This window comes from Cetorhinus maximus, chromosome 22 (genome assembly GCF_964194155.1).
Source record: "Cetorhinus maximus chromosome 22, sCetMax3.hap1.1, whole genome shotgun sequence".
Lineage (NCBI taxonomy): Eukaryota > Metazoa > Chordata > Chondrichthyes > Lamniformes > Cetorhinidae > Cetorhinus > Cetorhinus maximus.
This window is the reverse complement of record NC_135900.1, coordinates 10,673,585-10,700,638: the sequence shown is the minus strand read 5'-3', so window position 1 is coordinate 10,700,638 and position 27,054 is coordinate 10,673,585. Positions and strand designations below refer to the sequence as shown.

At 45.2% G+C, this 27,054-nt stretch overlaps 1 protein-coding gene across 1 annotated transcript in view; it reads right to left on the bottom strand.

Annotated features, from left to right (window-relative positions):
* stab2 (stabilin 2) overlaps positions 1 to 27,054 on the bottom strand; it is a 173,861-nt gene that overhangs the window by 107,370 nt on the left and 39,437 nt on the right. Inside the window, exons 13-27 of the mRNA XM_078567771.1 lie at positions 25,249 to 25,392; positions 23,668 to 23,730; positions 23,265 to 23,381; positions 22,233 to 22,286; positions 18,897 to 18,977; positions 16,975 to 17,133; positions 13,789 to 13,851; positions 12,839 to 12,934; positions 10,289 to 10,375; positions 9,445 to 9,556; positions 9,169 to 9,349; positions 7,676 to 7,769; positions 5,504 to 5,662; positions 4,311 to 4,406; positions 1,016 to 1,111 (exon numbers count right to left, since the gene is read on the bottom strand). Coding sequence (XP_078423897.1) covers positions 1,016 to 1,111; positions 4,311 to 4,406; positions 5,504 to 5,662; positions 7,676 to 7,769; positions 9,169 to 9,349; positions 9,445 to 9,556; positions 10,289 to 10,375; positions 12,839 to 12,934; positions 13,789 to 13,851; positions 16,975 to 17,133; positions 18,897 to 18,977; positions 22,233 to 22,286; positions 23,265 to 23,381; positions 23,668 to 23,730; positions 25,249 to 25,392 — 1,602 coding nt within the window. The remainder of the gene's footprint in view (positions 1 to 1,015; positions 1,112 to 4,310; positions 4,407 to 5,503; positions 5,663 to 7,675; positions 7,770 to 9,168; positions 9,350 to 9,444; positions 9,557 to 10,288; positions 10,376 to 12,838; positions 12,935 to 13,788; positions 13,852 to 16,974; positions 17,134 to 18,896; positions 18,978 to 22,232; positions 22,287 to 23,264; positions 23,382 to 23,667; positions 23,731 to 25,248; positions 25,393 to 27,054) is intronic.

The window sequence follows — 27,054 nt, the reverse complement described above, 5'->3', positions numbered from 1 at the left end:
AGAAAAAATTTGCAGGACTACAGTGAAAAGGTGGCAGAATGAGACTAGCTGAGTGGCTTTTGCAGAGAGCTGGCATGGATATGACAGACCAAATGGCCTCCTCCTGTGCTGTAACTGTTCTAATGATTCTACAATTCAGTCATACCACTTTGCTTGCTTTATGATCACCCTTTACTGAGGGCACTGAAGCAGGATTGTATTTAATCTTCTATTGAACTTTTTTTTCAATCAGATGTGAGAACCGTCAACCACCAGCTTCATTGGAAAGACAATGAAGATTTCTAAGGATCGATTCATTGACTTAAGGTTCTAAACTGGACCTGAACCGGTTTTCATTGGAAAAATTAATAAGCTGAAGGTTAAACTGGATCTTCCTGAAGGGTGTGATGTAGATTAATGGAGAATCTTACAGAACAAGACAGACACTAAAATGTAAGCCTTAAGCAAATAATGGAGATAAAGCCATTGAATACCTGCAATTACTTTCACATAGCTTGTACCCCAAGTTTGAGCCTACACCTGGAGGTATATAGGAGTCATTAACTGCCTGAAGAAGGGTGATCTTGTGGTGCAGTGGGTAGTGTCCCTGATTCTGAGCTAGAAGCTCTAGGTTCAAGTCCCACTCCAGGACTTGATGGCCATGGAAGGTGTGTTCATAATGTGGCCAGGCAGGCTGATGGTCAACCTGCAAATCCTTCCAACATATGCCAACAGCAGGTAGTAAGCATGGGAGTGAATCCTGGTCAGCTATTTGGTGGCTGGAGTATCTACCATAGCTCCGGACAACAATGTGTATATTGCCACTCCAGCTTGGACTCCCTGAGTGAACTGCAACATTCTGCCCTAAAGCTCCCGAATCCTATAACCAGCACTAGTGCCTTATTCGTGCTGTAGTACAGCAATTTTCCTTTCAAGGTCATATGTCTTGTAAATTTTATGTAGAACCATAAGAACTGAATGAGCCCAGTGCCTCTGGGAAACATTTTTAAACCAATAGCCTGAATAGCTTGCTCACCGTTATGGCATTGCCATAGCACAGCACACCATCTCCGTCATATCCTCGCTGACAGGTGCAGCTCCTGGTTCCTGGAGATAGATATGTACAGGTTGCCTGCCAAACATATTAGAAGTTGATCAGTGAATGAATAGTAAAAAGATGCACGTTTTATAATCCTTTTATTTTAATTTTGTGGGTGGGTTGCTGTAGATTTTAATGTTTTTTTCAGATAACAGGATAGAAATTATCATCAGCTTTAGGCCTGCATTAAAAGAGTGGAGAGAGAGGTATTTGCTACAAGATAATTAAGTAATCTATCGTGAATGAATTATTTCTATCATAGTATATCAATCCAATTGGTGCATAAGTCGATAAGGCTGTTCACATGAAGGCTGCTCAAAAGCCATACATGATCTTGGTTTTATAAATAGAGGCATAGAGTACAAAGGCAAAAGCGTTTTTAAAAATTCATTTATGGGATGTGGGCGTCGCTGGTTAGGCCAGCATTTATTGCCCATCCCTAATTGCCCTTGAGAAGGTGGTGGTGAGCTGCCTTCTTGAACCACTGCATTCCACGTGGTGTAGGTACACCCACAGTGCTGTTAGGGACAGAGTTCCAGGATTTTAAAACAGTGACAGTGAAGGAACGGCGATATATTTCCAAGTCAGGGTGGTGACTGGCTTGGAGGGAAACTTCCAGGTGGAGGTGTTCCCATCTATCTGCTGCTGTTGTTGGAGCTGCACTCATGTATCCACTTGTTTGGATCTTGGTTGGAGTATTGTGTCCAATTCTGGGCACCACACTGAAGGATGTCAAGGCCTTATAGGGGAGATTTACTAAAATGAAAGACTTCAATTAATGAGCAATATGAGAAAAGTTGGGTTGTTTTCCTCAAAACACAGGATTTAATAGAGGTATTCAAAATTATTAAGGGTTCTCTGCTTTTTTAAAAAATCATTCTTGGGATGTGGGCATCACTTGCAAGAACAGCATTTATCGTCCATCCCTAATTGCCCTTGAGAAGGTGATGGTGAGCCACTTTCTTGAACTGCTGTAGTTCATGTGGTGCAGGTACACCCAGAGTGCTGTTAGGAAGGGAGTTCCAGGATTTTGATCCAGCGACAGTGAAGGAACAGTGAAGGCGATATGTTTTCAAGTCAGGATAGTGAGTGACTTGGAGGTGGTGGTGTTCTTCCCTTTGCTCCATTTGTTCTTCTAAGTGGTAGAAGTTGCAGGTTTGGAAGGCGCTGTTGAAGGAGCCTTGGTTGAGTTGCTGCAGTGCATCTTGTAGATGGTACACACTGCTGCCACTGTGCACCAGTGGTGGAGGGAGTGAATGTTTAAGGTGGTGGGTGTGGTGCCAATCAAGTTGGCTGCTTTGCCCTGGATGGTGTCCAGCTTCTTGAGTGTTGTTGGAGCTGCACTCATCCAGGCAAGTGGAGAGTATTCCATCCCACTCCTGACTTGTGCCTTGTAGATAGTGGACAGGCTTTGGAGAGTCAGGAGGTGAATTACTTGGTGCAGAGGTTGTGTGTTTCTTCTCCTTGTGCTTACTTATAGTAGATAAACATCAAGGCACCTGTCACTCATAAGAGATTGCTTAACATAAAAATATGTAAGTTCATTTATCAAAGATTTGGGAAGTTGGCAACAGTATTACACAGTTGGAGAACTGATACACATGTCTGAGTTAGTAGCTTCCTCAGAACAAACCTGAGACCAAGTTTGAATCACATGATACATTGCATCATTTCCCCTCTAATAATGTTTACAGAATCACAGAATCACAGTGCCGAAGGGGCCCTTCGGCCCATCGAGTCTGCACCGACACATGAGAAACACTTGACCTACCTACCTAATCCCATTTACCAGCACTTGGCCCATAGCCTTGAATGTTATGACGTGCCAAGTGCTTATCCAGGTACTTTTTAAAGGATGGGAGGCAACCCTCCCAGGTAGTGCATTCCAGACTGTCACCACCCTCTGGGTAAGAAGGTTTTCCCTCACATCCCCCCTAAACCTCCCGTCCCTCACCTTGAACTTATGTCCCCTCGTGACTGACCCTTCAACTAAGGGGAACAGCTGCTCCCTATCCACCCTGCCCATGCCCCTCATAATCTTGTACACCTCGATCAGGTCGCCCCTCAATCTTCTCTGCTCCAACGAAAATAGCCCAAGTCTATCCAACCTCTCTTCATAACTTAAATGTTCTATCCCAGGCAACATCCTGGTGAAAAACTTATAACTACACCCACTGAAAATTTACAGAATTCCCAGTCTCTGACTTGCCCTTGTGGATACAAGTATTTATATGGCTGCTCCAGTTAAGTCTCTGGTCAATGGTAACCCTCAGGATGTTGATGGTGGGGAATTCACTGATGATAATATCAAGGGGAGATGAATCTCTCTTGTTGGAGATGGTCATTCGTCTGGCACTTATGTGTTGTGAATGTTACTTGCCACTTATCAGCCCAAGCCTAAATGTTATCCAAATCTTGCTACGTGTGACAGTGACTGCGTCAGTATCTGAACTGAGGTTTCAATAAGAACAGTCAGTTTTTTTTAAGAACAACACCAATTGTTTTTGAACTAAACACTCTGATTCAGTGAAAACTGCAATCCAATCTGAAATTCTCCAAAAATATAATTTCGGGTGATCTAATTTGGATACAGCTCGATTATGGATGTGAAATGGTGGACAGGTGGACACGTTGGGCACAGACATCAGGGGAGAGGGGCCCGAGTACCATCTTAAATTTGGCCTCGTTGGACTAAATCTAAGAGAGCCCAGGGGTAAATTTAGGAGATGGGGGTGGGGTTGGGCAGATGGTGGTGGGAGTCAAATGTGAAGGGATGAATGCAGGGCCTGCAAGTAATGTAAAGGCAGGAGGAGAAACTCCTGCTCCTCTCTGAAAGAAAGACTTACCTGCCGGTTTACTCTGCAGCCTCCCTCTGAGGACCCGTGAGTAGGCTGCTGTAGGGCCTGAAGACTAGTCAGAATTCTGAGCGTTGCAGACCCCGACTGCCTAGAAATGGTCACAGGACCTTCAATATAATCAAAGCTGGGGTCCTGTGCATTAATTTCAGGTGTGTGCCAGGGCGGACTTAAAAAAAAGGCTTTGACAAAACTACCTGAATACACACGCACGGTGTGCTCTGTCATTCTGGCAAATTGGTTACTATGGTGTCTATTTTATGCCTGTATATTGGACACACCGACATTGCATTTATGCTCCTGGGAATTCTAGTTGACGTGCTTACCCATCCTGAAGAAACTAGAACTCAGCAGATTCAAATATCAGACCAACTCACCAGATAATGGCACCCTCCATTTTCTTCCAAACATGGATTTATCGGCTCGCATTCTATGCCATTACCACGAAAGCCCTTCCTGCACTCACAGTCACTCTGTTAGTAAGTGAAAGATTCAATAATAATTGTTCTTACCATCTATTACAGTTGAATTCAGTTATTAAGGGTTGCCACACAAAATAAAAATGGAATTTGCTTAAAATTGATTCTGGTAATTTTTTAAAAAAGTGTTTATTCAAAATATTAATTTTGCAGTTGGTGACTTCAATTACCAATCAACACTTGATCAGACTTATATTTTATATCTCAGAGTAACACAGAGATGACACTAACTTCTATGTGTGAAGGAACTTTATTTACTAGAGTTTCATACAATGCTTTAACATGTCTGCTCCATGCTTCCAACTCTGGCTTCCAACTCTTTATGCAGCCTTGGTTACTTTCCTCTGACTCCACGTCCAGGCTTAACCAATCAAGCACAGTGAACATCAAGAGTAAACAGACTCAAACAATCAAACACATAACAATTGAACACTAAAAGACACTCCTTCTTTGAAAACTAGTCTTGTCTCAGGGCCGTAAAGAAAGGGAATCAGGCGATAGGGAAGAAAAGGATGTTTTCTCTGGCTGAAGAGTTTAGAATGAAGGACCATAATTTCAGCATAAGAGGTTGCCCATTTAGGACTGAGGTGAGGAGAAATTTCTTCACTCAAAGGGTTGTGAATCTTTGGACTTCTCTACCCCAGAGCTGGGGATGCTAAGTTGTTGTGTAGATTTTTAGTTACGAAGGGGGACCTTGGAATATGGGTATCAGGAGGGAACGTGTAATTACAAGAGAAGGTCATCCATTATCTTATTGAATGGCAGAGCAGGCTTTGTGGCCTAAGCCTCTTTCTTACGTTGTTAAGTCCTATTCCAGCACTGAATCGAGCCTGCCTTTCAGTACTCAGTGAAAACTGCATCGTAGAGGTGCTGTCATTCAGACACGGGATCTTTCACATCTATCTGAGGGGGGCTGTCAGTCACCTCCATTTCTGTCCCTCAGTATTACACTCACGTCTCTAGATTGGTGATAGAATCCACAACTTACTGACTCAGGTGCGACCAACTGAAACATGAATGACACAGGAAGGAGTTGACAGCTTCAAAAGATGGGAGGAAATTGGCGAAGGAGAGAAATCATTCTCATTTACCTGGCCAGGCCCCAGGTGGATGCATTTTGCATTGGTATGGCATCCTCCTTGATTTTCCAGCAGACAGTTATTGATTTCCGTACAATCCTCGCCATCTCCTGTCCACCCAGGTAGACACCGACATGAGTATAGTCCCATTCCTGTCCTAATGCATTCAGCCTGTGAGTGAATTGGGCAGATTAAAGAGTTACATTAACGTAGACATAGTTGCATATTTAAAATAGAGGGGTGCACCTCATCCCTTTGGAAACTGCATTAATATCAATCAGTCTGGTGTGCTGTGTTACACTTCACTCAGGGAGTCTGAGTTGCTGTGGCAACATGCACACTGTATCCATTCCATCACCTGGCTGGCCTGGAATCTCTCCCGCCCTTAGCGCTAGCCATTGGCACATTGGTTCTCAACCTGTTTGGCCACATTATCAACGAGCCTTCCCTTACAATCAAGCTCTGAGGTGGGACTCGAACCTGGAGCTTCTGGTTTAGAGGAGTCAGTGGTTTAGTGGTAATGTCACACCATTCGAGGTCCAGGCTAATGATCTGGGGACATGGGTTCAAATCCCACCATAGTAGCTGGTGGAATTCAAATGTGATTAATTAAAGTATGGAATTGAAAACTAGTCCCAGTGATGGTGACCATGAAGCTATCATCAATTGTCAGAAAAACCATCTGGTTCACTAATGTCCTTTAGGGGAAAGAAATCTGCCATCCTTACCCGGTCTGGCCTACATGTGACTCCAGACCCATTGACTCTTAAGTGCCCTCTGAAGTGGCCTAGCAAACCACTCAGTTCAAGGGCAATTAGGGATGGCCAACAAATGCTGGCCTTGCCAGTGATGTCCACATCCCATAAAAGAATAACAACATTTCTATTAGTACTGATTCCCCATCCCTGAACCTGCACAAACTATTACGTATAATAATAGGCAGTTTTTTGTCTGCCTGTGCTATTCTGATTGGCTGGTGGGCTGGTCTGGTGGGCGGAACATGGGTGTGTGTGTGGGGGCACGTGGGACTGCATGAGTGGGGGAGGGGTTTTGTGGTAGGGGGTTACAGGATGGGCATTGATCAGTGTTGGTGGAGGACAGCGGAAGGTAAAGGGACCCAACAAAGCTACCCAGGTTGGAGGGATTGGTGAGGGGGGGAGGAACAACGTGTGTAGTGAGTATGGCATGGGAAGGGCTGTGCTTGGGAGGGGGAGAATGCATGTGATGTATGGAATGGCATGAGGGATGGTGAAGGATGGGATGATGACTTAAGAAGTACTGTTGCATAAAGTTACTAATTACACTGAAATGTACTTCAGGTCACTGCTAGTATCCGTATAATTAATAAACAGAGTCAGTTCATAGCTTTTTGTTCTTGATTTATGCATTTATAGATTTGTTCAGCAAAGAGATCTTGTGGTGCAATGGTTTTTTTTAAATTCCTTCATAGGATGTGGGCATCACTGGCAAGGCCAGCATTTGTTGCCCATCCCTAATTGCCCTTGAATTGAGTGGCTTGCTAGGCCATTTCAGAGGGCAGTTGAGAGTCAATGGGTCTGGAGTCACAAGTAGGCTAGACTAGGTAAGGACAGCAGACTTCCTTCCCTAGATAAGGAAACCAGGTAGGTTTTTACAACAATTGATGATAGTTTCATGGTCACCATCGTAGCTTTCAAATCCAGATTTAGTGATTGAATTTAAATGCCATCAGCTACTGTGGTGGGATTTGAACCCATATCCCCAGAGCATCAGTCCAGGCCTCTGGATTGCTAACCATTACCATTGCACCATCTGTCTCCCATGAAACACTATCCACAGTACCAACATATTATTAGCATTCTTTCTGAAAATGTTCATACTCCCATCAAGTAGGGTTGTCAACTCTGGATTGACATATTCCTGGAGGTTTCTTCACATGACATGCCACTCTCAATCACCCTGCCTGGGCAAACAGGCATTTCCCCCACCCTTGCCCCCTCCCCAATGCAAGACCAATGTTTTTATCACTAATAAACCAAAGTCTTTAAGGAAAATGAAAGGCACCTATTTTTTCTCCTGCAGCAGTAGCTAGGAGATTAGGTAATCTCTGGAGATTCCAGAGCAATCCTGGAGGGTTGGCAACTCCTACGGTCAGTACAGGTAATTCACAATTACTAGTATAAAAAATCAGTCAGTTCTACCCACATTGCGACTACAACCACCTCGATCCGGCTGACTGCAGGCATTGACCTCTTCACAGTAAGATCCATCACCTTCATAGTTTGGCTTGCAAACACAGCTGGAGGCAAAACAACAGCAGCCATTTAACTCTACCATGAAGTCAAATGATGTATTGTGCACACCATCACAAAGTCAGAATTAAAAACTTACAAGTACATGAAGTACATACAACAGTAGACTCACCAAAGCACCTTTGACAGCACCTTCTAAACCCGCGACCACTACCATCTAGAAGGACAAGGGCAGCAGATAGATGGGAACACCACCACCTGGAAGTTCCCCTCCAAGTCACTCACCATCCTGACTTGGAAATATATCGCCGTTGCTTCACTGTTGCTGGGTCAAAATCCTGGAACTCCCTTCCTAACAGCACTGTGGGTGTACCTACACCACGTGATCTGCAGCGGTTCAAGAAAGCAGCTCACCACCACCCCTTCAAGGGCAACTAGGGACGGGCAATAAACGCTGGCCCAGCCAGTGATGCTCACAACCCACGAATGAATAAAAAAAAGACTCATCCAATTCTTGCTGTGGCTCAGTTGGTATATTTGTTCTTGCTTCTCAGTCAGAAGGTCAAGGGGTCATGTCTTAATCTATGACTTGTGTAGAAAAATCAAGGCTGACGGTCTAGGGGAGTGCTGCAATGTCAGAGAGGCCCTGACTAACCTCCCAGGTAAATGTAAAATATCCCATAATCTTATTTTCAAAAAAACAGGTCAGAGGCTGGGAATTCTGCGGTAAGTAACTCACAAGTTAAGGGTTACCACCCCCCATTTACCTTGATACTAGTTAGGAGCAGGAGTAGGCCTCTCAGCCCTTCGAGCCTGCTCCATCATTCAATACGATAATGGCGGATCTGACTGTAACCTCCCGCATACCCCAGATGTCCTTTAACCCCCTTATTTATCAAGAATCTATCTAGCTCTGCCTTGAAAACATTCAAAGGCTCTGCTTCCACTGCCTTTTGAGGAAGGAAGTTCCAAAGACTCACAACCCTCTGAGAGAAAAAATTTCTTCTCATCTCTATTTTAATGGGCGATCCCTTATTTTTAAAGTGACCTCTAGTTCTGGATTCTCCCACAAGAGGAAACACCCTCTCCACATCCACCCTGTCAAGACTCCTCAGGATCTTATATGTTTCAATCAAGTCTCCTCTTACTCTTTTAAATTCCAGTGGATACAAGCCTAGCCTGTCCAACCTTTCCTCATAAGACAACCCGCCCTTTCCTGGTATTAGTTTAGTTAACCTTCCCTGAAATGTTCCCAATGCATTAACATCCTTCCTTAAATAAGAAGACCAGTGCTGTACACAGTACTCCAGACCTCATTATCATCGAAGATGCCCCTCCTTTCGAATGAATATATTGGAACTCAAATGAGGGCACAGTCTTATCTATTTCCTCAAAGTGACTCCTTTCACATTGTTTGATGTTTTTCTGATATTCCAGCAAGAATACCTGAGGCCACCGTTCTTGTATTCGCAGTTGGCGTGGGCGTGACAGAACTGAACACTGGGTCCGCAAGGCACGGTTTGTCTCTCGCAGAAGATCCCACTGTGTCCCGCCTTGCAGGAGTTAAACTTGCAGGCTCCATTGCCAGTCACCTTGTTATCGCATTCCCCATGAACACACCGACAGGCTACAGTACAGTTAAAATAAACAGCGTTAAATTCTCAGTGGATAAAGTAAACGGGTCTGTGTGACTTTGAGATTCAAGTACAGGAACAAGCTTACTCTGGTCACAGTTTGGTCCGTACTTGTCTCGATCGGAGCAGAGGTGACACTGGGAGCCCGTAAATTTATCATTGCAAAGACAAGTCCCATTTCCATCCAAACCATCTGCACACTGTGAGTAAAATACAAAGCGGTCACATTTTGTGGTTAGAATGTGGAACTTGTTACTACAAAGAGTGGTTGAGGTAAATAGCATTGACGCATTTAAGGGGAGGTTGGATAGGCACATGAGGGAGAAGGGAATGGAAGGATATTCCGATAGGATTAGATGGAGTAAATTGAGAGGAAGTTCATGTGGAGTATCAAATTGGCAATGACCATTTTAGCTGAGAGTCCTGTTTCCACGCTGTACATTCAATATAATTCTATTAGTTTGTGGCATGTACATAACATTATGCTGTACAACACTTTCCAAACCTGTGACCTGTAACACCTAGAAGGACAAGGGCAGCAGATACATGGGAACACCAGCTGCAAGTTCCCCTCCAAGCCACTCACCATCCTGACTTGGAAATATATCGGCCGTTCCTTCACTGTCACTGGGTCAATATCCAGGAACTCCCTCCCTAACAGCACTGTGTGGGTGTACCTACACCACATGGACTGCAGCAGCTCAAGAAGGCAGCTCACCACCACCACCTTCTCAAGGGCAATTAGGGATGGGCAATAAATGCTGGCCCAGCCAGCGACGCCCGCACCCCATGAATGAATAGATGAAAAGCAATGGGATCTGTAAAACTTAATTTTAATAATAAATATCATGTGGCAATTTTGGTGGCGTAGCTATTTAATAACACTGGGTTCATGACTCGCATTAAGAAAGGTTCCAAACTAAAACGCTTACCTGTCCATGGCCAGAACAAGGGTTTCGGAAACCTCCAGGACATTGTCTGCAGTCTGGGCCGTAGAATCCTCTGCAGCACTTTGGTATCTAGGAAACACATCAGGAAAGCTCATTGAGAAGAATTATCATACTCTGAAGTAGCAAGTTTCAGCTTCTGAGTGATAGAGCTGAAGATCCTTTTACGGCTTCACAAGGACTATGGCATTGTAGTGGTAATGCTGCTCGGTTAGTAATCCTACTGGCGGGAATCATAATCACCAGAAAACGAGGGCGGGATTTTCCCAATTGGGAAGACGTCCTGACGCCAGGCTCAAATCCAGTCGGCACAGATGGGTGGGCGGGACATCCTCAGGGAGTTTCTGATCTGCAGCCAATTAACAGCCAGCAGGTGGAGGAATCGGCCAATCCTGAGTGGCGGGTGGGAGGAGGTTCTGGCAGGTCAAAGGAAGGTCCCAGTCGTGCAGGCTGCACACCGAGAGGGCATTGGAAGGGGTGCTGAGTGAGAGAGGCTGAGTGGGAATGGCTGGAGTCAGAAGAAAGGTGGCTCATTGGTTCCCTCGAGGGGCTCCTGCAGGTGGCAAGGGAACAGAGAAAGGTGCTACTCTTGATGGATGGGAGAGGGAGGCCAGCAAGAAGGAGGCATGGCCGGAGGTGGCTGAGGAAGTCAGTAACTGCGTGATGGTCACATGAACATGGGTACCGTGCTGGAAGCATTTCGATGGCTCCGTATGGTCTGGAAAGGTGAGTAGCGTTCATAATAACAAGCCCGCAGCCCTGCCTCTCCTTAATGGCACCCACAGGATGTGAGCCGAAGCGGCCAGCCCATGCATTGGGCATGACCAGGGACCGGCGTCCATGGTGAGAGATGCAGAGTTGCCTCACGCTGGAGTCCCATGGTCAGTCAGAGGAATTGCCAAGGCTGAATGGCTGCTGGCAGGACAAACAAGTTGTGCGATACAGGACATGAAAAGTGGCACGGACAGACGAGCGTAACTGGCCGATGAGGCAAGAGTGACACTTGTGTCAGTCTGTGGTTGCAGGAAAAGTGTGCGCACAATGTCAGGGAGTGAAGGAGAACTGGAGGTGGTCTGCCATTCACAGCTGCAGTGACTCCAGTGGAGCAGGAAGCAATGGCAATAGGATGGGTTGCTGGGTGAGAGCCTGTTGTTGAGGGTGAGGTGGGTGCACATAGACAATGCATAAGGCAATGGATGTGGGCATCAAACCTTCTGAAGAGTATTAGCGATGGCACCTCTGTTGGCCTTGATAAACAGAGGAAGGTCCAGATCAAGGACAAGCAAGAATTGGTTGAAACGTTACTCATTAATGTCTCTCTAATTAATTAATGTCTCTCTAGTCTCTCCTGCAGGTCCAATTTCAGATGTGGGACCGACGATGACTCCAGGACCAACTGAGCCCAGGATCCATCTGCAAAGGCATTTGGGAGGCCTGGAGAGCTGAGGCACCCGGCACCTCGGGATGAGTGAGTCGTGGCTGTTCCCCAGGAACCTTGCACACACCTGGAGGGCTCTTTTACAGGTGGTCACAGATAATCTGAACATTCAGTGAGAGGAAACCCTTCCTGTTCATGAAGGTTCCTGGGTGCCCTACAGGAGCTCTTATGGCCACATGCGATCACCTGGAACCTGAGGGAATCCAGAGATGGCCCTGCATCCTCTCACCCTCTCGGCCTGATTGGTCTGATCAGTGCAATACTTGATATCTTATCCTCTGATACATGGCATCCATTACTTACCTGATGGGCCGCTGATTGGGTGATCACTGGGTGATCACACATATCCCTCCAGATAATTCCTGGAAAGAGCCTGAGGGTTGAACGTTGAATGTCATGGGTGCCTTCACTGCCACAGGCAAGGTGTGACCACCACATCTCACTAGCCTCAACTCCTCCTCCAGCATTCCGCACAGGTCCGCTATCACCGACCTGGACAGATGCAGTCTTTGGGGACACTGGTGCTCTGATATCTCCATGAAGCAGAGCCTTTGGGCAGAATTTTCTGTGCCTGCTGTGTTCGGCAGTGTGAGTGGACAATATGGCGAGAAGGCCAAAAATCGGTTTCACGGCTTCGTGAAACCAGATTGCGATTGTCCGCTCAGCCATTGATGGCGGGCTGCATTTCCCCCCCATCGGACATGGGGAAGCTTATTGCAATACATCTGCATGTCATTATAAGGCCAGCCCGCCGGAATTGTCTCGCTGCCGACCTCTCACCTCCTTTGAGCAGACGAGCTGCTGATGTGGAACCCGTGCATCCCGGGGAAAAATTTTAAAATCCTCTTCAAAATCACCGGCCATTGGCTGCCCGTTGCCACCCGGCACATCCCTGATCCTGCTACCCAGTCGCCTTGGGGAAATTTGCCCAGTGGCCGGAAGATGGCAGAGTTGCACTCCGACGCATTTGCCCGCCATTTTACTGACCCCCCCCCGCCCCCCCACCTCCCATGGGACTGGTAAGGTTCCACCCTGGAAGTTCAAATTCCACCCGGGGACTTTAAATTCTGAATTTTAATGATTGTAATTTTACTCACAGTTACTGTTTCATTGCAGTTTCTACTGCAACCCTGTGCTGGCAGACGCAGTCCCATCAAACTGTTCATGTAAAAGCACCCATGGCTAAAGGTGTCCTAAATCAGACAGCGATCACAAGAAGTGCAGTTTCAGTCTTTGCCTTGCACAGAAACAATTATACCACTTTCCTAGGGTATTGGCTACATTAAACACATGAAAGATATACCTAACACAAAGTGCTAAAACTTTAGGAATATAAATAAAAAGTGAACAACGGCCTTAGATTACTGGTGCATGTAAAGCTGCCCATCAATGCGGAGTCAATGCTTTAGGGAAAGAAACTGAGGGGAAAAAGGAAAAAATATGTTTATAATGAAATTGGAAGCACACATAGAACTCATACGCTCCACTATTGGTTCAGGTCTCTAGACCCTACACTCTGGAAGTCCCTCCTTAAACCTCTCTGTTTGTCTAACTCTCCTTCCTCCTTTAAGGCACAGCATAAAACCTACCTCTTTGACAAAATGTTTGGTCACCTGTCCTTGTGTCTCCACCTATGGCTTATTGTCAGCTTTTGTCTGATTACCCTCTTGTGAAGCGCTTTTGCCTTAAAGGTGCCGTGTAAATGAAAGTTGATATTAAAAAAAAATAAATTGTATGTTCCTGTCGCTGCAATTTTTGGTTGTCCCCTTCAGGTCAACGTTTAACATTGAAACTTCCTATGTAAACGTTTAGCATGCTTGTCGGTAAGCAGGTGCCTTTGATGGCGCAGTTGCAAGCACTGGCCAGGAAGTGGTGCTGTGGAGCAAGTTTCCAGACTCTCTTCTGTAACTTCTACCATGTAAATAACAAAAATTAGATTCACCAAATGAATGTACACAACCCCGCATGCTATTAACTAGCTGATTAAATCAATTTGGAAGGAAAAACATGTTGCTTGTGTACTGGAATCAATCAAATTGTCACTTACCAGTTGAGCCATTCCAGATGGACAAGAGCTGACGTAAATTTTTGCACAACTTCTACAGGGACCCTGAATGAACACAAATGTAATAATTATTATGTTGTAAGCTAGTGCACTGTACATGCCCATTTTAAACCCTGCGTAGTGGGGTTGATATGCTTCCTAAGTCATTCCTAAGAATAAAAATACCTGGAAAAACTCAGCAGGTCTGACAGCATCTTCGGAGAGGAACACAGTTAACGTTTCGAGTCCGATACGGACTGTTAACTGTGTTCCTCTCCGCAGATGCTGTCAGACCTGCTGAGTTTTTCCAGGTATTTTTATTTTTGTTTTGGACTTCCAGCATCTGCAGTTTTTTTTGCTTTTTATCATTCCTAAGAACGTTAGGGCATTAGAGGAGAGGGTGCGGGCGAGGTTTATGAGAATAGTCCCAGGGATGAGGGACTTCAGCTGCAAGGGTAGTTTGGAGAAGCTGGAGTTCTCTGAAGAGAGGAGATGTTTGAGAGGAGATTTGATCGGGGGTCTGGACAGAGCGGACAGTGAGAAACTGTTCCATTTACAGCAGAAGGGTTGAGAACCAGGGGGCACCAATTTAAAGTGATTGGCATAGGAAGCAGAGGCGACATGAGGAAAAATGTTGTTATCCAGCGAGTGGTTAGGATCTGGAATAGTCTGCCTGAGAGCTTCTTTTTCCCCCTTTATTCTCTCAAGGAATGTGGGCCTCACTGGCCAGGCCAGCATTTATTACCTATCCCTAATTGCCCCAGAACTGAGCAACTTGCTAGGCCTTTTCAGAGGGCAGTTAAGAGTCAACCACATTGCTGTGGGTCTGGAGTCACATGTAGGCCTGACCAGGTTAGGGCGGGCAGATTTCCTTCCCTCAAGGACATTAGTGAACCAGATGGGTTTTTAATGACAATTGATGATAGTTTCTTGGTCACCGTGACTGAGTCTAGTTTTCAAATCTGGACTTTTATTAATTGCCTTTAAATTCCCACCAGCTGCTGTGGTGGGATTTGAACTCACGTCCCCAGAGCAAAGCCCTGAGCTGCTGGATCACCAGTCCAGTGACGTCACCACGATGCCCAGCGTGGTGGAGTCAGGTTCAATTGAGGCTTTCAGAAGGATATTTGATAAGCAGCTGCAGAGAAAAAAAAAAATGACAGGGCTATGGAGGAAGGGTGGGGGAGTAGAAACAGCTGAGTAGTTCTTGTGGAGAGCTGGCATGGATATGATGGGCCGAAAGGCTTTCTTCTGTGCTGTAACCATTCCATGATTCTATATAGACAAGCATTGGCAAATTATAACAATCATCAAATGCTTCGTTATTTAGATTTGTTGGAAGTCGCTGGGATCACATTTGTTATAGGCATCAATAGGGAGTAAATTAACCAGCTACATCTGCAAATGACCATAATTATTGGCAATAAGTGCTAAGTACAATTCTCCTGGCCTACGTGCCTCTTCTCCCCATCCCTAGGCCTCCTTAGGCCTCAGTCAGTTCCATTCTAGAAGAAGCTGTTCCTAGGAGCATAGTTAGATCCATTTTGGCTCAGCAACAAAATCTTCCTTTGGAGAAAGCACCAAAAGGCTAATTTTACAGATGCGCCTACTGTACGGGATTGTCTGGGAAAGTCCAGGACATTAAGATTGATTTCCAGGACACTGCTACAAGCAAACCCAGAAGAAATTGTTTCCCCTGACTGGGGAATCTAGAACACGGGGGTCCCAGTCACAGAGCGAGGGCTTGGCCAAATGGATGGAAGGGCCATGGGTGTCAGTCATTGAATGTGTTCAAGGCAGAGGTCGATAGATTTTTGGGTACTAAGGGAATTAGAGGGAGATGGTGCAGGGAAGTGAATTGAGTTGGAAGATCAGCCAAGGAGACCTTGTTGAATGGTGGAGCAGGCTCGATGGGCCAAATAGTTTACTCCTGCTCCTATTCTTATTTCTTATAGATATTCCTATTTCTTATGCCCTAAAAATCATAGGCGTGCTACATTTTTATTGATCTCATATTCATTTACTAGCTGTAAAATTAGGTGGTGTAATGGTTAGCGCTGCTGCCTCATAGCTCCATGGACCTGGGTTCGATCCTGACCTCAGGTATCTGTCTGTGTGGAGTTTACACGTTCTCCCCATCTCCATGTGGGCTTCCCCTAGGTTCTCTGGTTTCCTCCCACTGTCCAAAGGTGGATTGGCTATGGTAATTGTCCCTTGGTGTGAGTGTGTGCCCTGTGATGGACTGGCGTCCTGTCCTGGGTGTACCCTGCCCCATTGCCTGTTGGGATAGGCTCTGACTTCCCTGTGACCCTGAATTGGATGGAGTGGTTCTGGAAAAATGAGTGAGTTGTAAAAATATTGGAGATAAGAAGTGGAGGCTACTTGAGACTGAGAATGAAAAATTATTCAACAAAATAAATAACAAAGATTTGTTCACTTCCCAATTGGCTGTGGGAATGTGGGGTTTTCTGATAATTGATGTGTTGGTAGACCAATGATATGTGGGTGGGGTGAGGGGGTTGGGGGGAAGTTGGAGATGGGAGTTCAAGTAATGAAAACTCTACGATTGTGTTCAACCAATGTGTTAGCTAATATGAATATTGCTGGTGGGTCTCTGTGCTTTAAGGGTGAATCTCAAGGAGCCACCATAATGGGAGGGAGGGAATAGCAGCAAAGGCCGGTTGATTTAAGAGACCCCGGAAGCCTTCTGACTAGCGGGTCGGGGCTATTGTCCCAATTTCCTACCTTTGGCAAGTAAGTCAAGACCAAGGCTTGGATCCCCGCCCCATGCAGGCCGCACTTCCATTGTGGCCCAGGCTGGCCCACTTTCTGTCTCTTGGCATGCCGCCCATTTGATCCCAGATCAGGGAGGAGGGAGTTCCAAGCTCGGGAGGTCCCTCAACCTAGCCATGCCAACTCTACCGCAGGTGACCTTGCTTGGGGCAGAGGTAGTTCCACTCCAATCCAGGCCTTGAGGTTAACTGGCAAAGAGAGTCAACATACGTGGATCTTGTACCTGCCTCTGTCCTCCCACCAGAGGCAGGTGGACACAGGTGGCTTGCAGGAATTTGGGGGATTGGTGGACGCCAAGCTGTCAAGACTGTCTTGTAAACAGTCAGCATGACTTCTTTGAAAATGACTAATACGCATCATATAATCTTATGTTGCTTCATTGATGCCAGCTGTTACCTTGGTAATCCTGTACGTTTTGTCATCACATCGGTGTGGAAAGATTGGGAGAATGGACGGAGGAACCAGAACACCATTCAAAGAGTAGATCCTTCCGTTCTTGCCAAGTATGTCTGTGTCATCAACAGCTGCATCCTGGTCACCCAGCAAAATCTGCCCCTGCGCAAGAGATTAAAAAGGCTTAAAAGATAGACTTGCTTGTATATAGCACTTTTCATGAGCATCAGATATCTCAGTGTTTTACAGCCAACAAAGTACTTTTGAAATGTAGTCACTATTGTAATCTAGGTGACACATAGCAAGCTCCCTAAAACAGCAATGTGATAATGGCCAGATAATCTGTTTTCAGTGATACTGATTGAGGAATAAATATTGGCCAGGACACTAGGGAGAACTTGCCTGCTCTTCTTCTAAAGAGTGCCATAGAATCTATTTCATCCACACAAGAAGGCAGACAGGGCCTCGGTTTAACACCTCATCTGTAAGACAGCACCTCCAACAGTGCAGCACCAACCAAGTGTTACACTGGAGCAACAGCCTTGACTTTTGGGCTCAAGTGGGATTTGAACTTGGAACCTTAAAACTCAGAGATAAGACTGCTATCCACTGAGCCACAGTTGAGACACAGAATAAATTTTAAAAAGATATTTTGAAACAAGCCAAGAAAATCGCTGCACACAGAGGCCACCAGTGCTTGACTCATCCATGAATCAATATGCATCATTGGAGTCACATTACCTTGGGACCACCTAGGCACTGCGTATTTCCATTCCCTTATAAATGCTTTACATGAGATGTGTTATGCAAGGGGTGTTCAAGCTGTGGATTAGGCACGTTGCTTTGGGACATGCTGCAGAGTCTCAAGAGTCACTTGTCAAGTTTAGCTTCAGGCTACCATCGAACGCACGTCATTCAAACCAATGATATTATCAGGTCATGGTATTCGTGGATATATCCAGCAATGAGGCAAACAACAGCTCTTTCCAAAAACTATAGGCCCCTCAGAATCCAAACAGGATAAAGCAGTGACCAAGAAATATGAACGCTAATAGGATTGAGATTCCTGGGGCTTTGTTGGTCAGATTGCCTGGGCTTTTGGAACACAGGATGTCTTTCATCAACCACAGCTTGTACAGCACCAACTGGAGAAGGGGAATAATATAACAACTGACTCAATAAATTTAATCACTGGATCTTCTCAACTAACAGCACTGTTGGAACCCTTTCAGCATACAAATTACATTTTTTTTATTCATTCATGGGCTGTGAGCGTTATTGGCTAGGCCAACATTTATCTCCCATCCCTAATTGCCTTTGAGAAGGTGGTGATGAGCTGCCTTCTCAAATCGCTGCAGTCCCTGTGGTGCAGGTATATCCACAGTGCTGTTAGGGAGGGAGTTCCAGGATTTTGACTTCGTGACAATGAAGAAACAACACTCTATTTCCAAGTCAGGATGGTGAGTGGCTTGGAGAGGAACCCAAAGGTGCTGGTGTTCCCAAGCATCTGCTGTTCTTTGCCCTTCTAGGTGGTAGAGGTTAGGGGTTTGGAAGGTGCTGTTGAGAAGCTTTGGCAAGTTGCTGCAGTGCACCTTGTAGGTGGTCCACACTGCTGCCAATGTACATCAATAGTGGATCAATGTTAAAGGTTCAAGAAGAATGCCTATGCCCACCTCTCAGGGACAACTGAGATGGGCAATAAATGACGGCTTTGCCAGTGTCCCACATCTTTCCCAATTTCTGTTGAAATCAATGGGAATGAAACAACCTGCTGATTTGCTATCATGCTATATCACACAAACTGAAGTTGGGAGTTATTTCCAAATAAATGTCCTGTGCTTTACTTCATAGCCTTCTCCGATGAGATAAAATAAGACGGACTTTTTAATACAAGTGAACTCAGGCCTTGTTACCGATTGACTTACGTTGTAGCTCACATTCAGTGTCACGAGTTGATTTGCTAAGCTCAGGATGTTGGGTGAAGAGAGGAGACTTGAAACTTCCAGCTAGTTAACACACAAGAAAAGCAATGTGAGGAGTCATTCACTTGTATTTCCTCCAATCTAATATACTGTTCTACTTATCGGTGAGCTCTTTGCCCAAAGAGAGGTCTGCCCCACAGCACTGCGAACCTACTGCACCACCCTTCCCCGGGTAGGGCAAACACCGGGGCAGGTACCAGTCAACCCCAGCCAGAACAAGGGAATGAACCCAGTGCTGTTGGCACCAATACGATCCACACTGGCCAGTTCCCCCAAAGAGTCCGAGTTGCTGTGGCTGCATACACTTATACATGCACGTAGTAGTCTAGAGCGAGAGTTATGGTAGAGGCTCCAGTTCTCTTTCCATCACATGGCTAGCTAGGAATCTCTCCCCTGATCTTACTGCCTGCCATTGGCACGTGTTGGAAGGATTTACAAGTTGATACTTAACCTGTTTGGCCACATAATGAATGCTCCTTCCTTGAACACCAAGTCCTAGAGCAGGACTTGAACCTGGAGCTTCTGGCTCAAGAGGCAGGGACACAGCCCAACATGTCACAAGACCCCCTAATATACCACATTCACTACTTAATGTGTGACCTTCTTTATACTGGGGAGACCAATTCCAGAGTGGGCCCTTGTTTTGTCTGAACCCTCCATCCCGTCCACAGTAGCCATGACCCTGAGCTACTTGTAATTCATTATTTTAACATCCCCTCCTCCCCATTCTCACTCTGACCTCTCTGTCACTGAACTTGTACACAATTCAAGCTTCAGGAACAATCATTGGGGCCTATTCTGGCCTAAGCCATACATTGGAAACCAACGGGGTCAAGGGCAACATTGGTTTCACACCATTTCTGAATTTGATACCCACTAAAGTCAGTGGTGGCTAATATTGGGCAGGATGTAAATCAGTCCGATCCCATGAAATTCTTAACCCAGTGAGTTACATTAAAGGTTCCTCCGTCTCATCTTTTTCCTAGCCATCCCATGACCCTCCAGTCTGATAATTGAAATTAGCAACTTCATATGACAGACTTGGAGAAGGTATTTCCACTTGCAGGAGAGGCCAGAACTAGTGGCTATAAATATATGATAGTCACTAATAAGTCCAATAGGGAATTCAGGAGAAGCCTCTTTACCTAGAGAATGGTGGAACTTGCTACCACAGTGATTGAGGTGGATAGTATAGATGCATTTAAAGTGAGGCCGGACACACACTTGGGGCAGAGTTTTGCCCTTGTCGGATGGGCTTGGCGGGGGCTGGCAGGGGCAGTCGGGAAGCCAATCACGGCCCGCGATCGGGGCCGGACCGCGACTTCAGGCTGGCGAGCCAATTAAGGCCCGCCCAGTGTGAAACGCAAGCGGCAGCTCTGAGTGCTGCCAGTGTGGGGGTGGAGGTGGGCGAGTGGGGGCGAGCATGAACTTTGTGCATGTGCGTGAGTGAGTGCGCGCTTGAAAATGAACAGTTTTAAAAATTAGAAATAAAGATTTTTAAAATGTTGTAAAACATGTCCCCTCATGTGACTCTGTCACGTGAGTAGGGACATGTAATAAATGAAATTTTAAAAGTTTTATTTTATTTTTATTTGATGTTGGGAACCTCATCTTGCCCATGGATGAGGTTTTCAGAAAAATGCAAAGACCGCTTGGCCTTTTCACCTGCCCGCCCACCGTAAGGTTGGACGGGCAGCGAAACATTTGTTTCAATGGCCTTGCTAATGGCCTTAACTGGCCTTTTAATTGTCGGCGGGCACACTGTCAACTCCGGCGCGCGCCCGCTGACCGAAATATCGCGCCACCGCGCGTTGACATCGGGACACGTGCCCGCCTGCTGAGGTAAAAATCCTGCCCAGATGGAAGAAAGGAATAGAAGGCTATTGATAAAGGGCGATGAAAAGGGATGGGAGGACGCTACATTGGAGTGCAAATGCTGGCATAGACCAGTTAGGCAGAATGGCCTGTTTCCATGCTGTGATTCAATGTAATTCTGCATTATACCTGTATTTTTTAGATCTATTTTAATTTCATACCTGACCTTAGGCTTTCCTTTTACCCCAGTTCCCAGATCTCCCACTTCCTCAGCACTTACACACGCTCCGGGCAGAGTTTTCCGGCCCTGTTGTAGCTGAGGCAGGGATGGAAAATGTGGCCGGCCATTTAAACGTCCATTCACGCCGGCAGGACTGGAAGGTGCCGCCATTGGGAGGCGGGGTGGGGCTGGAAAATTCCAGCCTCTGCATTTTCTGGGGTGTCTTTCACGTCCTAACCTGTTCTCAGCAGAAGTTTGAGGAACAGCACCTCATCCTACAAAATCAGAGAATGATGCAGGACAGAAGGAGGCCTTTTGGCCCTTTGTGCCTGTGATAGACCTATACAATTGACCCCACTCCCCTGCTCCTTCCACATAGCCCTGAAATCACTTTTCTATTCAAGCATTTCTTCAATTCTTTTTTTAAATGTTATCTGCTTTCAGGCAATGTATCCCAGATCACAAGAACTCACATGTTTCCTCATGCTGCCCCAAAGATTAAGCACTTTACAACTCTCATTGCATTCAGCAATTTCAGATCATAACCTCTCCTTCCAGTTAGTCGGACAGCAGATGCTGGCACTGATTCATTTACAGCTCCTCGAGACTCATCTCTTGTTTCTTTACTTCTTCCATTTTGCCGCTTTTTGCTCACACCATCCATTTTGTCATTTAATCATTCCTGCCTTCCACCCTATCACAGTCCTTCCATTTTGTTCTTTCCTTCAGTGTCCCCACCAGCGCAACCACCCCCTGCCCCCACGCTCGTCCCTTTTTACCCAGGCTCTCTACTTGCTTATAAACTGCTACATCTCTAACTTCTTCCGGTTCTGATGAGAGGTTGTGGACCTGAAACGATAACTCTGCTTCTCTCTCCACAGATGCTGCCTGACCTGCTGAGTATTTCCAGCAGGTTTTGTTTTTATTTCACATTTCCACACCAGCAGTGTCATGATAACAATTGATTGTGGTAGTGGACTCCAGTATTAGATACTATACAGTACTCTGCACGACACATGGCGTAACCTGACCTGGGAGATGGAAGGTCAGACAGCACATGTTGGAGCCTGTCTTGATAGAGTACAGTTACATGTGTTCATGTTAGGAAAACGCGCTGTCAATAAAGTTAGCTCAGCTACAATGTCGACGGCCTGTGTGCATCATTAAAAAAAGAAACAAGATACACAGTATTTTGCTCTTGCCTTGTAGCTTCACAATTGTTTTCCAATTAGTCAAGAACTAACCTCGGTTGCAGGAATGATGTGATGTTTCACCAATTCCTTAAGCTTCTGTTTGCCCTAAACAAGAATGGAATGATATTACCAACACCACAAACGCTTCTGACATTGCACCGAACAGATTGACGCTCACATAGAAAGGACCACTTTTCAAAATCGTGCAGTCAGCAGAAAGACTCACTGAGCCGATTGCTCACAATTATTCACAAACTCAGAAAATGATCCCATTTAAAGGAAAGTCTTACATTCCGATGAAGGTCATCGCAACCCTGAAATGGGTTAACTCTGTTTCTCTCTCCCTGCAGGTGCCCTGCTCAGTGCTTCCAGCATTTATAGATTTACAGCATTCAGGTTTCTCACACGTGCAGTAAACCGCTGTTGCATCAAATAGTGCCTTTCACATTCTCACAACATCCTAAAGGACTTCACAGCAAATGAATTATTTTTGAAGTACAATCCATGTTGTTTGGTTGACCAGATTAATTTGTGCGTAGCAAGGTTCCACAGCAATTAGATAAGTTCATCTCTTTTTGGAAGTGTTGATGTATAAATTTCAGTTAGGACCATGGGAGAACTCCACTGATCTGCTCCAATGTGCATAGGGATTTTTATATCTATCCTAACTGGGATATGGGCCTTGGTATAACATCTCATTCGAAAGATGGTACCTCCGGCAGTGTGGCACTCTCTCAGTGCTGCACTAGTAGCGTCAACCTATATTACCCCCTGAAGACTGTGAGGTGGCGCTTGAACTCATGACCTCTCATGCCTTAGTACTACTACAGAACAAAGACTGAAATCAAAAGTAACGCATTAATGTGTGAAGATCCTCTCAACTGTCTCATTTTAATCATACTGCTAGACAACTGCAAGGGGTGAGAAACATCATCATGGTTGGTGTGATTCCTAAACTGGCAATTTACCAAAACTGCACCCCTATCAAAACGCCTAACATAATTCCAGTCTACCTACAAGCTGCCAGTGAAGAGTTATGTACTGTAATAACATTCCCATATCAGAAATCTCCCATTTTGTTACCTCTGCTGAAAGCAAGTAATCTAGTGGTCTATCTTCCATGCCATCCAAAGCGCTGTTGCTTGGGACGAAAACCGTAAATGGTCCAGAAGTTTCTAGGAGTTGGGCAAGATCACATTTCTGGTTGTGAAAGGAGAACATTAGTGAAACGAGAGGGAAAATCTGCACAAAGCCACCTCAAGTCATTCTTTACTGAGCAGAGCAAGCTGAGTAGGTGACACGTTATTAGTTTTCTTAGTTCTTTACAAGACTGGCATTGACCAATGGAAGCTCTTCCTAAGTTTGGACTTACACCTCTTAAGGAAGCCAAAAGGAATGCATTTTTTGAAAAGGCAATTAAAACGTGACTATTAATTCTTCCCCAAATTTCTTGAATTTAGTGGTACAATGTTTCACTGACTCTTACCTGTAGTAATTGCATGTACCTCTTGAACTTTCCATTTTCTGAAATTATTGTATACAGGGTTTTCTGAGGGAGCAAGGGAAAAACACAACCTTATTAATGGGCCCGGAAAACAGACTTTCCCAACATGGATTGCAGAATAAGAGAGCATCAGATAGAAATTTCAGGCAGATTTTTCTCCTCAGGTTGGAGAAGTTGAATGATCAGAGTTGAAGCTGTAAGATAATGTAAATAATGTATTTAATAGGGTCAGAGATTTGAGGGGAGATGTAGTGTAAAGGGTTAACATTAAATATGTAAATAGGTGGTCTACATCATCAGTGATGTAAGGTCACATGACAACATAGGATGCTGAGAGATAGTTCTATGTGAAGCCTCGGAATTGTGTTGTATATAGTTAGAAGAATATTCAATAAAAGTTAAAGTTTACCAACAGCCTTGCCTCCAACGGTTTCTATTGATCCTGACCAAGGACAACCCCATCTAAGACCCAGGACAATGATAGGTGAGAAACCTAAAAGGATTAAATTTGAAGACTGGTTGCATTGACTGGGCTTGCATTTCCCTTGAGTGTAGAAGATTAAGAGGTGATTTAACTGAAGTGTTTAAGTTAATTACAGGATTTGAAAGGGTAGAGAGAGAGAGAAATTGCTTCCCCTATGGGGCAGGAGTCCAGAACAAACAGACATAACCTTAAAGTTAGAGCTAGGCCGTTGAGGGGCGATGGCAAGAAACACTTCTTCACACAGTATGTTGTGGAAATCTGGATCTCTCTCTCTCTCTCACAAGCAGCCTTGGAGACTGGGGGTTATATGAAAATATCAAAACTTAGATTGATGAATTTTTGATCTGCAAGATTATTAAGGGATACAGAACCAAGACGAGTAAATGGATCTAACTGAATGGAGGAACAGGCATGAGGGGCTGAATGGCCTAATCCTGTTCCCATATTGCTGCATGAGTTGAGCAGCAAGGGAAAAATCAAACAGGAAGGGTTACCCGTGGAGCTCACCCAAGATTTTCTGTCTGCTTAGGTTAATGGAAAAAAAACTGGGTGAGATTCCTAGTGGTCACGAAACTCTCCCTGTCCGATTTGCATCCGTGAACCTCATCCAGCTGCCTTTTGTAATTTTGTAACGTGGGTCATATTTATAAATTAGCATTTATTGCATATCCTTTGTCGCCTTGAGGGAACTGTGAGTCAACCGCGTAGCATGGGACCCGAATCACGTGTAGAACAGGGCAGATGGGGTGACAGGTTCCCACCCCTGAAGGACATTAGTGAGCCAGTCAGGTTCTTACGATAGCCCAGCAACCTTTGCTACTGTTTCCTGCTGCTCCTCACACGTGATCAGATTCACTATGGCCCCAGTGGGATTCTGAACCCATAGCCTTAGCGTCGGTCATCCTACCTCACAATCACAGATCTACTGTCTCCTATACAATTCCCACCTGAGAAAGTGGAATATTTGTTCCCACTCAAAAAGCAATGTTCTGTTAGATCATTTCATGAGTGAAACATTCAAATGGAGTGCATTGTGTGTCTATGGTTACCCATCACACGACGCAGATGTGTGACTTTACCTCCTTGCTGCTCTTAACCGTGGTTTCAATGCCATCCATCAATTTATCAATAATGTGTAGCAGGCCATTGGAGGCAATGACATTCCCAGTTAAGATCCGTGCCTTTTTGTTGCTTCCATTAATGCGCAGCTTTAGCTGGTCACTCTAATGAAGAGAAACACACAAGATAACTACAAACAAAGCTAAAACACATAGAGAGTAACAGTGTTTGAGGATTACCTATAGCTGTTGATGCACTGTCGTATTTACAGTTTCCTCCGTGTCTCTTTAGGGCTGCCTTGACACTATCAGGGTTGGGGACAGGACCCATGCTGACCTGGTGAGGAGGGAGAGCGAGACTGCACCCGCTGTGAAATCTTTCTCTGCTTCACATCAGAGCCAAGTTGGGCACAGAATCCAGATGCAAGCTGCACCCTGTTAACTTTGGTGCGAATCCAAGTGCTTTACAGGGTTGCAGTTGCAGTGTGAATCGAGCCCAGTTAAATGTGCTTGTACGCACATTTTCAATCAGTCAAGTGCACTACTACATCATTTGTACTGATCCTGAATCCTCTAGGATGAGAGAAGCGATTAAGATAAACTGTGTAAATAATGTCCCCAATGTTCATCCTGGGTTGTTTAGTTCTAAGTAAGTGGCCTGTGTTTTGCATGCTGACTTTAACAATACAAATAGGAAGTTTCTGAGCTGCTTATTGTCCCTAGCCTACCCGTCACAGTGCTGATCGTGCATTGTACTCCTGCTCATAGGAAGGATATAGACTGAACAAATCATGGTTTTCCTTTTCCTGCTTTCATGCAGTACCAGGCAAAAAAAAAACGCAAAGGAAGGTTTTGTTATTTTTATTGGTTGTCTTCGAGTCCCAAGGCACGGAGCAACAAATGAATAAATGAATGAAGATGTCTTCTTTTCCCCCCCAGTAGATGATATTTATTTGGGAATTGTTACAGGATAAAAACAGAGGCAGGAACACTAAGAATAGACACCGGGGATCTCCATTGTGCAGGCTCCAATTATCCACCTGTCTGATATATGAATGTACAAAAGGGCAGGCAGGAAAAGACCAGATGGTTCATTAAGCCCCACACAACATGATACTTGGAGTACTATGACTAGATACTTCCTACAAACCCCATCCCCAACATACCCCACAACTTCCACAGTCATGGAATCTTGTGGGCAAGACCAAAGAAATACAGAAAAATTCCTCTCTGCCTCTTTCAGGCGATCAAAGTGTGCCTAGGGAGATCATGCACTGACCATATGTACTTCAGCTGTTGACCCACTTACTTTCTGGACACTGCAATCACTGTCCCTGAATCTACCAGACTCCCACATGTTGAAGCCGTGTCACGTTTCTTTTGTTTTTTGGTATTGAACTTGTCTTTGTTCAGATGCTGCAAAATTATTCCCTGCCAAAAGTGTCACTTCACATCACTCTGAAATCAGTCCGGACCCTGAATGCGGATTTACGCTCCCAGTTAAAAATCCCCGCACGGCACAAGTTGTTTGGTACGAATGCCAAACCATTAATTATGGCAGATTAAAGTGTGATCTAATTAAGAATATATAAGGTGAGCAGGAAACATAGAAACATAGAAAATAGGAGCAGGAGAAGGTCATTCGGCCCTTCGAGCCTGCTCTGCTATTCAATGTGATCATGGCTGATCCTCTATCTCAATGCCGTACTCCCGCTCTCTCCCCGTACCTCTTGATGTCTTTAGAGTCTAGAAATCTATCTATTTCCTTCTTAAATATATTCAGCGACTTGGCCTCCACAGCCTCCTGTAGTAGAGAATTCCACAGGT